This window comes from Trichomycterus rosablanca, chromosome 6 (genome assembly GCF_030014385.1).
Source record: "Trichomycterus rosablanca isolate fTriRos1 chromosome 6, fTriRos1.hap1, whole genome shotgun sequence".
NCBI lineage: Eukaryota > Metazoa > Chordata > Actinopteri > Siluriformes > Trichomycteridae > Trichomycterus > Trichomycterus rosablanca.
The window spans coordinates 48,176,149-48,191,998 of NC_085993.1; the positions used below are offsets into that span (position 1 = coordinate 48,176,149).

Consider the following 15,850-nt stretch of genomic DNA (forward strand, 5'->3'; position numbering starts at 1 on the left):
TGGGGCATCCTCAAGCGGAAGGTGGAGGAGCGCAAAGTCTCGAATATCCGCCAGCTCCGTGATGTCGTCATGGAGGAGTGGAAAAGCATTCCAGTGGCAACCTGTGAAGCTCTGGTAAACTCCATGCCCAGGAGAGTTAAGGCAGTTCTGGGAAATAATGGTGGCCACACAAAATATTGACACTTCAGGAACTTTCACTAAGGGGTGTACTCACTTTTGTTGCTGGTGGTTTAGACATTAATGGCTGTATATTGAGTTATTTTGAGGGAAGAATACATTTACACTGTTATATAAGCTGCACACAGACTACTTTTCATTGTGTCAAAGTGTCATTTTGTCAGTGTTGTCCCATGAAAAGATATACTTAAATATCTGCAGAAATGTGAGGGGTGTACTCACTTTTGTGATACACTGTATATATATATATATATATATATATATAAGAAATAAGAATAAGAAATAAATAATGCCTCTATTTGTCTTATATTCACATACACATGTAGTACAGTACAATGACACTCTTTTTCAGCATATCCCAGTGCACTGTCATCTATTGTATGGCATCCCTGGAGCAGACAAGGTTAAGTGCCTTGCTCAGGGGCAACAGTGGCTGCATAGCAGCGCCTGGATTTAAACCGAAATTCTTCTGATTGATAGCCAAAGGCTCTACCCACTAGTCTACCATTTTTCCAATTTTTCCAGATTAACTGTGTTCGTTTCTTTCACTTCTACATGATGAATGAAATGAATGAGTGTAAGTCTGTGGTTGCCATTGACCGATTCTCCTCTTCATGTTGCGCCATGCATTTTCAATAAGAAACAGATCTGGCATGCAGGCAGACCAGGCAAGCACATGCTCACAATCTTTCTCTATGAAATCACACTGTTGTAGCATGTGCAGAACGAGGCCTGGTAATTTTCTGCCGAAATAACCATAGACTTTCCAGGAGAAGACGTCACCTAGATGGCAACATACAGTATACGCCTCTGTATCAATGGTATCACACAAGTACTGGGCACTGATGCACCATTCACTTATAAAAGTCAGGATGGTCCTTTCTGTCTGTGGAACAGAGAATTTGAAGTCTGTTTTTCCCAAAAACAAGCTGAAAAGTGGACTCATATGACCACAGCAAACATTTCCACTCTCTTTCGATGCATCTGAGATGAGCTCACATCAGGAAAACTCACTGCGGAGAATTGATGTTTGGCTTTGTAATTACATAATATAGTTTCAGGTTGCATTTCTTGATGCTGCGGTGGACTGTGTTAAGTGACAATGGTTTTCATGCATAGTGTTTGCATGTTAAGGAAGGCCAACGCCAAAAATTCATAAAATTCTAAATTGCCACTTGCTTTTTTTTAGACTTTTTGGCCCCCACTATATAAACGAATAAAGGAACAATCGAATGTATAAAGGAATTTAAAAAATAAATAAAATAACAGTGATGTTTGACCAAAATTACTCTTTAATTGCCACCCATCAGATCTGAGCTTAGTTGGCCAACAGTCTGTAATCCAGTTTAGTGTTTAGTCTAATTCAGGATGTACTGCTGACTGTGTGAGTTTGTACCATCCAGCAGTGATGCCTTTCACAGACATTGCCATACACTTGAAACCGAACTGTTCAGCTATAAAAATATAGCCTTTTTTCTGTGCTGTACTGTAATAATATTGACCAAATAATCACCATCACTTGTTTTTACAGCACATGTTGCCTGTGTGTAATTCAGTTTTGTTTTTAGCTCATAAATGTTTACAGTTAACATACCACTGAGCCTCAGAAGTAGAAGGACTAAATTACAGTAAAACTTTTTAAAGATTTAGGGGAAGGAGGGCGCACTTTAATCATGTCCTTGTAAAGACCACACAAGAAGCACATCAGACTCTGACCATCATTTCATTCCAAAAGAAAATCTCTTTTTTTCAGAGAAAAATGCTCTGACTGAGCCTGCCAAAAGTATGATATGCTTTCACATATTTCTGTAGGGTAACCAAGATGTTAGAGGGGGAAGAAGGGTGTTGTCTTGTTTTTCAAACTAAACCCACACTGTTTTCTCAGTGCCATGTCTCAACCGCAAACTTCAGATTTATTTATTATCATTGTAATTATGATTTCAACATACGGACCTACACTCAGGCAGACCTACAGGACGACTGTTTGGGGATAGTCGTGGTGGGGGTGTATGGAACACGAGTAACAATGGCAAACATTCAATATACAAATAGTGTTTGTAGTTATACGGTCTGAACCACAATTTGACTACAAATAATAGTATGTTCTACATATACTATTCACTATACACCTACTCAGGAGCAAATGTACATAGACACTACATGTGCACGTGTTCAATGCAATTCTTTTTCCACATATTCCAGCTTGGTTGGAAGTACCTTGCTCAAGGACCCAACAATGACTAGATTCTAACTAACCCACAACCCAATGAGCTACCACTGTCCCAGAACATATGACCACCTACCTAATATGCTCTCAAAACAGCACTGACCTGTCAAGGCATGGACTCTACAAGGCCCGTGATATCTTGTACCAGGACATTAACAGAAGGTCTTTTATCTCCTGTACATTGTGAGGTGTGTCATTCTAGAGTGCGTCCTGATGCAATTTTTTTCAGGCCTGATAAATGCGTGCCCAGCCATCCACTTCATCTAGAAGAAAAATCTACTCGGGTGCCCACTGGACATTCCCCAATCTAGTCATCTGACCTAAATGATTTGGCCCTTACTAAAGTAATTCAAATCTTTAAACCCTGCTATTAACATTTTTGATGGTGGTTATAATGTTTTGGATATATGGAACAAAAAACAAAATATATATACAGTGTATCACAAAAGTGAGTACACCCCTCACATTTCTGCAAATATTTTATTATATCTTTTCATGGGACAACACTATAGAAATAAAACTTGGATATAGTAGTAGTAGTCAGTGTACAACTTGTATAGCAGTGTAGATTTACTGTCTTCTGAAAATAACTCAACACACAGCCATTAATGTCTAAATAGCTGGCAACATAAGTGAGTACACCCCACAGTGAACATGTCCAAATTGTGCCCAAAGTGTCAATATTTTGTGTGACCACCATTATTATCCAGCACTGCCTTAACCCTCCTGGGCATGGAATTCACCAGAGCTGCACAGGTTGCTACTGGAATCCTCTTCCACTCCTCCATGATGACATCACGGAGCTGGTGGATGTTAGACACCTTGAACTCCTCCACCTTCCACTTGAGGATGCCCCACAGGTGCTCAATTGGGTTTAGTCCATCACCTTTACCTTCAGCTTCCTCAGCAAGGCAGTTGTCATCTTGGAGGTTGTGTTTGGGGTCGTTATCCTGTTGGAAAACTGCCATGAGGCCCAGTTTTCGAAGGGAGGGGATCATGCTCTGTTTCAGAATGTCACAGTACATGTTGGAATTCATGTTTCCCTCAATGAACTGCAGCTCCCCAGTGCCAGCAACACTCATGCAGCCCAAGACCATGATGCTACCACCACCATGCTTGACTGTAGGCAAGATACAGTTGTCTTGGTACTTCTCACCAGGGCACCGCCACACATGCTGGACACCATCTGAGCCAAACAAGTTTATCTTGGTCTCGTCAGACCACAGGGCATTCCAATCCATGTTCTTGGACTGCTTGTCTTCAGCAAACTATTTGCTATCTACACTGCTATACAAGTTGTACACTGACTACTCTAAATTATATCCAAGTTTCATGTCTATAGTGTTGTCCCATGAAAAGATATAATGAAATATTTGCAGAAATGTGAGGGGTGTACTCACTTTTGTGATACACTGTATATATATATATGGAATGAAACTGATATACATGGAATGAAACTGATATATATGGAATAAAAACCAATATATGGAATAAAACTGATATATATGGGATAAAAACCAATATACAGTGTATCACAAAAGTGAGTACACCCCTCACATTTCTGCAAATATTTCATTATATCTTTTCATGGGACAACACTATAGACATGAAATTTGGATATAACTTAGAGTAGTCAGTGTACAGCTTGTATAGCAGTGTAGATTTACTGTCTTCTGAAAATAACTCAACACACAGCCATTAATGTCTAAATAGCTGGCAACATAAGTGAGTACACCCCACAGTGAACATGTCCAAATTGTGCCCAAATGTGTCGTTGTCCCTCCCTGGTGTCATGTGTCAAGGTCCCAGGTGTAAATGGGGAGCAGGGCTGTTAAATTTGGTGTTTTGGGTACAATTCTCTCATACTGGCCACTGGATATTCAACATGGCACCTCATGGCAAAGAACTCTCTGAGGATGTGAGAAATAGAATTGTTGCTCTCCACAAAGATGGCCTGGGCTATAAGAAGATTGCTAACACCCTGAAACTGAGCTACAGCATGGTGGCCAAGGTCATACAGCGGTTTTCCAGGACAGGTTCCACTCGGAACAGGCTTCGCCAGGGTCGACCAAAGAAGTTGAGTCCACGTGTTCGGCGTCATATCCAGAGGTTGGCTTTAAAAAATAGACACATGAGTGCTGCCAGCATTGCTGCAGAGGTTGAAGACGTGGGAGGTCAGCCTGTCAGTGCTCAGACCATACGCCGCACACTGCATCAACTCGGTCTGCATGGTCATCATCCCAGAAGGAAGCTGACGCACAAGAAAGCCCGCAAACAGTTTGCTGAAGACAAGCAGTCCAAGAACATGGATTACTGGAATGCCCTGTGGTCTGACAAGACCAAGATAAACTTGTTTGGCTCAGATGGTGTCCAGCATGTGTGGCGGCGCCCTGGTGAGAAGTACCAAGACAACTGTATCTTGCCTACAGTCAAGCATGGTGGTGGTAGCATCATGGTCTTGGGCTGCATGAGTGTTGCTGGCACTGGGGAGCTGCGGTTCATTGAGGGAAACATGAATTCCAACATGTACTGTGACATTCTGAAACAGAGCATGATCCCCTCCCTTCGAAAACTGGGCCTCATTGCAGTTTTCCAACAGGATAATGACCCCAAACACAACCTCCAAGATGACAACTGCCTTGCTGAGGAAGCTGAAGGTAAAGGTGATGGACTAAACCCAATTGAGCACCTGTGGCGCATCCTCAAGTGGAAGGTGGATGAGTTCAAGGTGTCTAACATCCACCAGCTCCGTGATGTCATCATGGAGGAGTGGAAGAGGATTCCAGTAGCAACCTGTGCAGCTCTGGTGAATTCCATGCCCAGGAGGGTTAAGGCAGTGATAATAATGGTGGTCACACAAAATATTGACACTTTAGGCACAATTTGGACATGTTCACTGTGGGGTGTACTCACTTATGTTGCCAGCCATTTAGACATTAATGGCTGTGTGTTGAGTTATTTTCAGAAGACAGTAAATCTACACTGCTATACAAGTTGTACACTGACTACTCTAAGTTATATCCAAGTTTCATGTCTATAGTGTCGTCCCATGAAAAGATATAATAAAATATTTGCAGAAATGTGAGGGGTGTACTCACTTTTGTGATACACTGTATATGGAATGAAACTCGAGATATATGTATGTACTATACACTGCCTGGCCAAAAAAAGGTCACCACCTGGATTTAACTAAGCAAATAGGTAAGAGCCTCCCATTGGATAATTAATGCATGGGTGATTATGTTTCAGCTGGCAACAAGTTATTTAACCCTAACTGATGCAGTGAGTAGCTTCTCATTTGTTAAACAAGCATGTGGAAAGACACATCCTGTGGTCGTGGAAAAGATGTTAATCTGTTTCAGAAGGGTCAAATTATTGGCATGCATCAAGCAGAGAGAACATCTAAGGAGTTTGCTGAAACTACTAAAATCGGGTTAAGAACTGTCCAACGCATTATTAAAAAGTGAAACGACAGTGGGGGGGGAAACATCATCTTCGAGGAAAAAATCTTGAATGATCGTGATCGGCGATCACTTAAACGTCTGGTGAAATCAAATGGTAGAAAAACTACAGTAGAACTCAGGGATGTTTAATAGTGACAGTAAGAGCATTTCCACACGCACAATGCGAAGGGAACTCAAGGGATTGGGACTAAACAGCTGTGTAGCCTGAAGAAAACCACTTGTCAGAGAGGCTAACCGGCAAAAACGGCTTCAATTTGCTAGGGAGCATAAAGATTGGACTCTGGAGCAATGGAAGAAGGTCATGTGGTCTGATGAGTCCAGATTTACCCTGTTCCAGAGTGATGGGCGCATCAGGGTAAGAAGAGAGGTGGCTGAAGTTATGCACCCATCATGCCTAGTGCCTACCGTACAAGCCTGTGGGGGCAGTGCTATGATCTGGGGTTGCTGCAGTTGGTCAGGTCTAGGTTCAGCAACGTTATGTGCCCAAAGAATGAGGTCAGCTGACTACCTGAATATACTGAACCACCAGGTTATTCCATCAATGGATTTTTTCTTCCCTGATGGCACGGGCATATTCCAGGATGACAATGCCAGGAATCATCGGGATCAAATTGTGAAAGAGTGGTTCAGGGAGCATGAGACATCCACAGAGTCCTGACCTGAACCCCATTGAGAATCTTTGGGATGTGCTGGAGAAGACTTTGCGCAGTGGTCCAAATCTCCCATCATCAATACAAGATCTTGGGGAAAAATTAATGCAACTCTGGACAGAAATAAATGTTGTGACATTGCAGAAGCTTGTGGAAACGATGCCACAGCGAATGCGTGCCGTAATCAAAGCTAAAGGCGGTTCAACCGCCAACAATATATATATATATATGGAATGAAAAATTATATATATATATATATATGAAATGAAACTGATATATATGGAATGAAAACTGATATATATATATATATATATATATATACAGGGGTTGGACAAAATAACTGAAACACCTGTCATTTTAGTGTGGGAGGATTCATGGCAAAATTGGACCAGTCTGGTGGCCAATCTTCATTAATTGCACATTGCACCAGTAAGAGCAGAGTGTGAAGGTTCAATTAGCAGGGTAAGAGCACAGTTTTGCTCAAAATATTGCAATGCACACAACATTATGGGTGACATACCAGAGTTCAAAAGAGGACAAATTGTTGGTGCACATCTTGCTGGCGCATCTGTGACCAAGACAGCAAGTCTTTGTGATGTATCAAGAGCCACGGTATCCAGGGTAATGTCAGCATACCACCAAGAAGGACAAACCACATCCAACAGGATTAACTGTGGACGCAAGAGGAAGCTGTCTGAAAGGGATGTCCGGGTCCTAACCCGGATTGTATCCAAAAAACATAAAACCACGGCTGCCCAAATCACGGCAGAATTAAATGTGCACCTCAACTCTCCTGTTTCCACCAGAACTGTCAGTCGGGAGCTCCACAGGGTCAATATACACGGCCGGGCTGCTATAGCCAAACCTTTGGTCACTCGTGCCAATGCCAAACGTCGGTTTCAATGGTGCAGGGAGCGCAAATCTTGGGCTGTGGACAATGTGAAACATGTATTGTTCTCTGATGAGTCCACCTTTACTGTTTTCCCCACATCCGGGAGAGTTACGGTGTGGAGAAGCCCCAAAGAAGCGTACCACCCAGACTGTTGCATGCCCAGAGTGAAGCATGGGGGTGGATCAGTGATGGTTTGGGCTGCCATATCATGGCATTCCCTTGGCCCAATACTTGTGCTAGATGGGCGCGTCACTGCCAAGGACTACCGAACCATTCTGGAGGACCATGTGCATCCAATGGTTCAAACATTGTATCCTGAAGGCGGTGCCGTGTATCAGGATGACAATGCACCAATACACACAGCAAGACTGGTGAAAGATTGGTTTGATGAACATGAAAGTGAAGTTGAACATCTCCCATGGCCTGCACAGTCACCAGATCTAAATATTATTGAGCCACTTTGGGGTGTTTTGGAGAAGCGAGTCAGGAAACGTTTTCCTCCACCAGCATCACGTAGTGACCTGGCCACTATCCTGCAAGAAGAATGGCTTAAAATCCCTCTGACCACTGTGCAGGACTTGTATATGTCATTTCCAAGACGAATTGACACTGTATTGGCCGCAAAAGGAGGCCCTACACCATACTAATACATTATTGTGGTCTAAAACCAGGTGTTTCAGTTATTTTGTCCAACCCCTGTATATATATATATATATATATATGAAATGAAACTGATATATATGGAATGAAAACTGATATATATATGGAATGAAAACAATATATATGGAATGAAAACCGATATATATATTGAATAAAACTGATATATATGGAATGAAAACCGATATATATGTAATGAAACTTGATAATTTATTGGCATGAAACTTGATAATTTATTGGCACTGTTTAATGACTTATTTAAAGTCCATGATATCAACAAAGCACTGTATATACCACTGCATATCAAAATACTTATTTTTAATATTTTCCGCAGGTGTTTGCCGATCTCCTCTTGGCATGTCTGGTAGGCAGATCTTAGACGAAGACATTTCAGCTTCAAGTCAGTGGTCTGATTCAACAGCAGCAAAATATGGCAGGTAAGAAGACGGCGTGTGTTATTAGAAATACCACATCAGGGTATGTGGCCTCCAGGACTTTTAGGAGTTTAATGGTTTAAATGCATTTCCCTCAACCAAAAAAAAAACACTGGGGTGATATATTTACATTTTGGGTTATTAACAATTTATAATCTCTAGGAATGGACAAAATAAACTAGTAGTACAGTAAAATACCACTACCAAAATACTATAACTCTACTACACTATGTTTTGCTCTTAGTAAATAGAGAAATATACATTGTAAGAGATGGATTAGATCAGAAGTGCTGATGGCTGGGCCGCTCAGGTGGCGCAGCGGTAAAAACACACACTGGAACCAGAGCTGGGATCTCGAATACATCGTATCGAGTCTCAGCTCTGCCTGCCAGCTGGGCTGAGCAGCCACATGAACAACAATTGGCCTGTTGTTCAGATAGGGGTGGGATATTAAAAAGCCGGATAGGGACTCTCTCATAACTAATGCAATTACGACCTCTGCTGGCTGATTGATGGCACCTGCACAGAGACGGGAAAAGAGTGCTGTCAGGGTGTGTCTCTCCGTACACAGTGCTGATCCGCATTGCACTCGTCAAAGTGTAGGTGAAAAAATGCATACTCAGGTGGTGTAGCGGTAAAATACGCTAGCACACCAGAGCTGGGATTTCGAATACATCATATCAAATTTCAGCTCTGCCATCCGTCTGGGCTGGGCGGCTATATGAACAACGTTTGGCTGTTGTTCATCCAGGGAGAGAGCCGGATAGGGACCTCATAACTGATGCAATTACGACCTCTGCTGGCGTCTGCACAGAGTAGAGGAATAATGCAGATCAGGGTGTGGCTCTCCGTGCACAAGGCTGATCGCATATGAACTCACCTCATGCAGGTGAAAAGATGCAGTCGGCTACTGCTCACGTGTTGAAGGGGGAGTTCATCAGGTCGCTCTCCTCAATCGGCGCGGGGGTCAGCACCAGTAGAGAGGAAGCATAACGCAATTGGGCATGCTAAAAATTGGGAGGAAAAGGGAGAAAATGCATAGAAAAAGAAATATTGCCCATCTTTGCTATTAGATATAAACTAATTATTATATTAATGGGTTTGCTTGTTGTAGACTGGACTCTGAGGAAGGTGATGGTGCTTGGTGTCCAGAAAATACAGCTGAACCAGAACACATGAATGAGTTTCTGCAGATCGACCTTCGCTCTCTACACTTTCTCACCCTGGTGAACACACAGGGGCGCCATGCGGGAGGTATGGGGAACGAATTCACCCAGACCTACAAAATCAAATATAGCCGTGATGGCAGCCGCTGGATCTCTTGGCGCAACCGGCAAGGAACGGAGGTAAGTGCCAAATACTGTGGCATTTTCAGAGCATGCAAAGCAAATGCAAATCTTTACTGCACTGCAACACATTATAATAATCAGTGATTTGTTAGTCATGTGCCGTGGATCTGTTTTTATTTCATGCATTGTCAGTTTATTACCTGATTATTGGCTTTAAATTCAGGTGTAAAAACCTGTAAGTTCGTTGGTGCCTGGGATGGGTCTTTAAAAACTGCTCTAAGCTGCCTTATTTTATATTGTTTATGTATAGAATAACGTATTCTACAGTGTAATTTAAGTTCTATATAAATTACACTAGCCCACTACGCTGGGATCCAGGGTTTGAGTCCCATGTGGTACTGTTGAACCACTGGGCATCTACATACAGACATGATTGACTATGTCTGGGTTTGGATATTGGGCAAGGAGAAAGGTCCTGTTCAAGGTGTGTTACTACTTTACTCCCTGTGGTTCCAGGAACACCGGACTGACCGGATAAAGCAGTGTTAAAACATGAAATTAAACAAAAAAAAAGTTTAAAGCTAAATTAGAAGGTTTGTTTGTTTGTTTGTTTATTAGGATTTTAATGTCATGTTTTACACTTTTGGTTACATTCATGACAGAAACGGTAGTTACTCATTACACAAGGTTCATCAGTTCACAAGGTTATATCGAGCACAATCATGGACAATTCAGCATCTCCAATTCACATCACTTGCACGTCTTTGGACTGTGGGAGGAAACCGGAGCACCCGGAGTAAACCCACATGGACACGGGGAGAACATGCAAACTCCACACAGAAAGGACCGCCTCACCTGGGGATCGAACCCAGGACCTTCTTGCTGTGAGGCGACAGTGCTACCCACTTAGCCACCGTGCTGCCCAAATTAGAAGGTAAAATAATTAAAATGAGTTGACACAGTGGCACAGTGGGTAGCACTGTCACCTCACAGCAAGGGCCTGAGCTCAATTCTCCACCTGGATGGTCCACCTGGAGTCCTTTCTGTGTGGAGTCCACAGGGAGAACATGCTTTGTGTGGGTTTCCTCCGGTTGCTCTGGTTTCCTCCCAAAAGTTAAAAGACATAGAACATAGTGTGTGTGTGTGTGTGTGTGTGTGTGTTTGCCATGTAATAGACTGGTCACCATTCGCCTGGAATCGCAGGGAGTAATGAAATAACACACCTTGAACAGGACCCTTCTACAACATGCAAACCCAGACATAGTCAAATATTTCTGTATGTAGATGCCCAATGGGACACAACAGCAGTGTATGGGACTCGAACCTTGGATCCCAGCGGTACTGGGCTAGCGTAATTTATATAGAATATTAATTATAATATAGACCCATTACAGGCACCAACTGCTTTACAGCTTTTTACACTTGGATTTTTAACTCATCATTGCTATCATGATTGTAAGTGATAATTGTTACAATGACACTGTTTAGGTTATCAGGTTAGTAACTGTGTGACTGTTTTTAAAGGTGATTGAGGGGAACAGAAATGCATATGACACTGTGCTCAAGGACCTGGATCCACCCATCATTGCTCGATTTGTGCGCTTCATGCCTGTTATCGACCACTCCATGAACGTCTGCATGCGTGTGGAGCTCTACGGCTGCGAGTGGCTAGGTACAAAGATTTGCTCCAAGCAACATTCACCATATTTATGTTCATCCCATTCACTCATTTTAAATGTTAAATGTTTATACAGTCAAGCATTATTTTTATATACATTCAAAAAGAATTGAAACCAGAAAAGTGGTACTAATACTCTACTCTTCATCTTATATCGTGTATAGAATATATGTTTTCCTCTGATCATTTGTTTTGGGGTAGCTCGAAAGCATCAGAGCAGCACAGTGACAATGCAAGTATTGCTGGTGCTGCACAACTCTAGAATACTGGGTTCCATCCTTATTTCTGTATAACATTTGGCATGTTGTATCACTGTTTTCCACCTACCAAAACATGCCAGTAAAAAAAAAATGTAAATAGGTGGGCCAAGTAATGTGCCCAGTGCTGACTGTATTTCTGCCTTATGCCCAATGGATCAGGAATGGATTTGGTACCCACCACATTCCTAATAAAGTATCTAAAGTATCAAAAAAGAACTTCTTTTAGGTGGCGCCGTGGTAAAAACACACGCTGGAACCAGAGCTGGGATCTCGAATACATCATATCTAGTCTCAGCTTTGCCTGCTCGCTGGGCTGAGCACCCACATGAACAACGGTTGACTTGTTGTTCAGATATGGGTGGGATATTGAAGCCGGATAGGGACTCTCTCATAACTAATGCAATTACGACCTCTGCTGGCTGATTGATGGGCCTCGGAGATGGGAAAAGAGTGCTGTCAGGGTGTGTCTCTCAGTACACAGTGCTGAGCTGCACTCACTTGTCAAAGTGTAGGTGACAAGATGCATACGGCATGCTGCCCACGTGTCAGAGGTGACGTGGGTTAGCTTCGTTCTCCTCGATCAGAGCTGGGATCGGCATTGGTGGAGAGGAAGCATGACGCAATCGGGCAATTGGACGTGCTAAAAGGGAGAAAAAAGGGAGAAAATGCATTAAACAAACAAATATATATACTGTATATATACAGTGTATCACAAATTTTATTATTTCTTTATTATATCTTTTCATGGGACAACACTATAGAAATAAAACTTGGATATAACTTAGAGTAGTCAGTGTACAGCTTGTATAGCAGTGTAGATTTACTGTCTTCTGAAAATAACTCAACACACAGCCATTAATGTCTAAATGGCTGGCAACATAAGTGAGTACACCCCACAGTGAACATGTCCAAATTGTGCCCAAAGTGTCAATATTTTGTGTGACCACCATTATTATCCAGCACTGCCTTAACCCTCCTGGGCATGGAATTCACCAGAGCTGCACAGGTTGCTACTGGAATCCTCTTCCACTCCTCCATGATGACATCACGGAGCTGGTGGATGTTAGACACCTTGAACTCCTCCACCTTCCACTTGAGGATGCGCCACAGGTGCTCAATTGGGTTTAGTCCATCACCTTTACCTTCAGCTTCCTCAGCAAGGCAGTTGTCATCTTGGAGGTTGTGTTTGGGGTCGTTATCCTGTTGGAAAACTGCCATGAGGCCCAGTTTTCGAAGGGAGGGGATCATGCTCTGTTTCAGAATGTCACAGTACATGTTGGAATTCATGTTTCCCTCAATGAACTGCAGCTCCCCAGTGCCAGCAACACTCATGCAGCCCAAGACCATGATGCTACCACCACCATGCTTGACTGTAGGCAAGATACAGTTGTCTTGGTACTTCTCACCAGGGCGCCGCCACACATGCTGGACACCATCTGAGCCAAACAAGTTTATCTTGGTCTCGTCAGACCACAGGGCATTCCAGTAATCCATGTTCTTGGACTGCTTGTTTTCAGCAAACTGTTTGCTGGCTTTCTTGTGCGTCAGCTTCCTTCTGGGATGACGACCATGCAGACCGAGTTGATGCAGTGTGCGGCGTATGGTCTGAGCACTGACAGGCTGACCTCCCACGTCTTCAACCTCTGCAGCAATGCTGGCAGCACTCATGTGTCTATTTTTTAAGCCAACCTCTGGATATGACGCCGAACACGTGGACTCGACTTCTTTGGTCGACCCTGGCGAAGCCTGTTCCGAGTGGAACCTGTCCTGGAAAACCGCTGTATGACCTTGGCCACCATGCTGTAGCTCAGTTTCAGGGTGTTAGCAATCTTCTTATAGCCCAGGCCATCTTTGTGGAGAGCAACAATTCTATTTCTCACATCCTCAGAGAGTTCTTTGCCATGAGGTGCCATGTTGAATATCCAGTGGCCAGTATGAGAGAATTGTACCCAAAACACCAAATTTAACAGCCCTGCTCCCCATTTACACCTGGGACCTTGACACATGACACCAGGGAGGGACAATGACACATTTGGGCACAATTTGGACATGTTCACTGTGGGGTGTACTCACTTATGTTGCCAGCTATTTAGACATTAATGGCTGTGTGTTGAGTTATTTTCAGAAGACAGTAAATCTACACTGCTATACAAGCTGTACACTGACTACTCTAAGTTATATTCAAGTTTCATGTCTATAGTGTTGTCCCATGAAAAGATATAATGAAATATTTGCAGAAATGTGAGGGGTGTACTCACTTTTGTGATACACTGTATATATATTTATATTTATATAGAACTTCTTCCTGGTGGACGTTGCATAAATAAGCAAACTCCAATAAAAATGAACATATCTGGGAGAAACTAATTACACACATTTTTACATTTATGTACTTTTGTTTATGGACTTGTTCACTCTATGGTGACCCAAATTATATAGTTCTAGAATTGCCAGTACTTTTATTGCTTGCAGTGAAACACAACTCAGACCTGCTTGATACAGTTCAATGATTAAGCTCATAAGTCCCTGTTTATGTAGCTTAGCAGCAGTGCTGTAGTGACTCTCACGTTTAGCTCGTTCCAGGTCACTTTCGTTTTATCTAATCAGATGTGTTGTTAATACTCTGGTATGAGAAGCTTCACTCGTGTATACATGAGGGGTAGCAATCCAGTTTAATAGTTTGTATTTGATAATGTAAAAGAGTTTATTTTAACCTTTGAACGTATGTAGTCTGCTATAAAAGTCCCACTTGTTCTAGATTTTGCTGCACGTAATAATGTGTAATAATCAGTCTGTCTCTCTTCTATTAAGCCATTTATAACTTCAGATGTGGCCTTCAGAGTTGTCAGATTGCAACAGTGGTTTCCAGCCAAAAACCTTATGGTGTGTGTATGTGTGTGCGTGTGTGTACGTGTGTCTGCCCTGCGATGGACTGGCGTCCCATCCAGGGTGTTACTGTGTGCCTTGCCCCCATTGAAAAGCTTGGATAGGCTCCAGCACGCCCTCGTGACCCTAATTGGATAAGCGGATAAGAAAATGAATGAATGAATGAATAATATTAATACATTAGTATGTTAATTATGTTTACAAAATTAAAAGTTCATATATGTCATTCTCCTCTGTCTATTTCCAGATGGTTTGGTGTCGTACAATGCCCCACTAGGCCAGGAAATGATCATCAGTGATCAGCATGCTCACCTCAATGACTCTGTGTATGACGGTGCCATACTGTACAGGTTAGTAATTACAGTTAAGAAGAAATTGTGTAACTTTTAAGCTAAGTATAACACCATCATTTATTTTAAGCTTCATGATTCATGACAATAACAGGAAAAACCACTTGTCTGTTTTTATAACCTAAATAGAATATGAATGGTCTAAGCCAGTATTTTACTTCAATACGTGTATACATGCTAGTCTACCCACACTAACTCGGGCTTGTTTAAACCGGGTCTGTGTGGTTTACAAAACACTCGGGGCAAAAACGGAATTGGTTTAAATTCACTTAAAATGAAGAATAACAGGGTTACAGGGTTACTGGTTGGTATGACTGCAACATGACATGATGAGAGGGTGTTCTGAGTGTTCATGGAAGGATTTGTGTATTTCATGTCTGATTTAAATCATACCTTTCTAAACAGTGTTTTCCATGACACTGTGTGTTTGTGTGTGAACAGCCCACACTCACAGTCAGCATACTCAACCACAGAATAAACACCCCTATCTTTCTCTGAGGGGTGACAGAGGTACAGATCTATGATAAGACACCACTACCATCTTGTGGTGAAACTGACACTAGCATTTGTTATGAACTCGATGAACTGTATAGAATTCTGTACAACGTTCACTTTTTATAATTAGTCTTTAGTACCAGTTTTATCTTGAATATTCTTCTGTGAAACCTGAACCAAACAGAAGCAGAAGGGTGTAAAACAGAAATACATTCTGGTCTGGGGGCCAAGTGATTACAGGGATTTACACACTACCAATACATAGGGGCAATAAACAGTGGACAATCACCCACTCTTCTTTTTCTTGTTCCTCAGCCTTTGTCACGTTTTTCGGTTACGGGGTCGGCATTTCCGGCTTCTTCCCGTTAGGGGTCGCCGGCAGGATTTGGCA

The 15,850-nt window shown here is 42.4% G+C and overlaps 1 protein-coding gene across 1 annotated transcript in view; it reads left to right on the forward strand.

Annotated features, from left to right (window-relative positions):
• Positions 1-15,850, forward strand: part of ddr2a (discoidin domain receptor tyrosine kinase 2a) — a 60,609-nt gene that overhangs the window by 32,251 nt on the left and 12,508 nt on the right. Inside the window, exons 3-6 of the mRNA XM_062997078.1 lie at positions 8,402-8,504; positions 9,616-9,847; positions 11,315-11,462; positions 14,862-14,964. Coding sequence (XP_062853148.1) covers positions 8,402-8,504; positions 9,616-9,847; positions 11,315-11,462; positions 14,862-14,964 — 586 coding nt within the window. The remainder of the gene's footprint in view (positions 1-8,401; positions 8,505-9,615; positions 9,848-11,314; positions 11,463-14,861; positions 14,965-15,850) is intronic.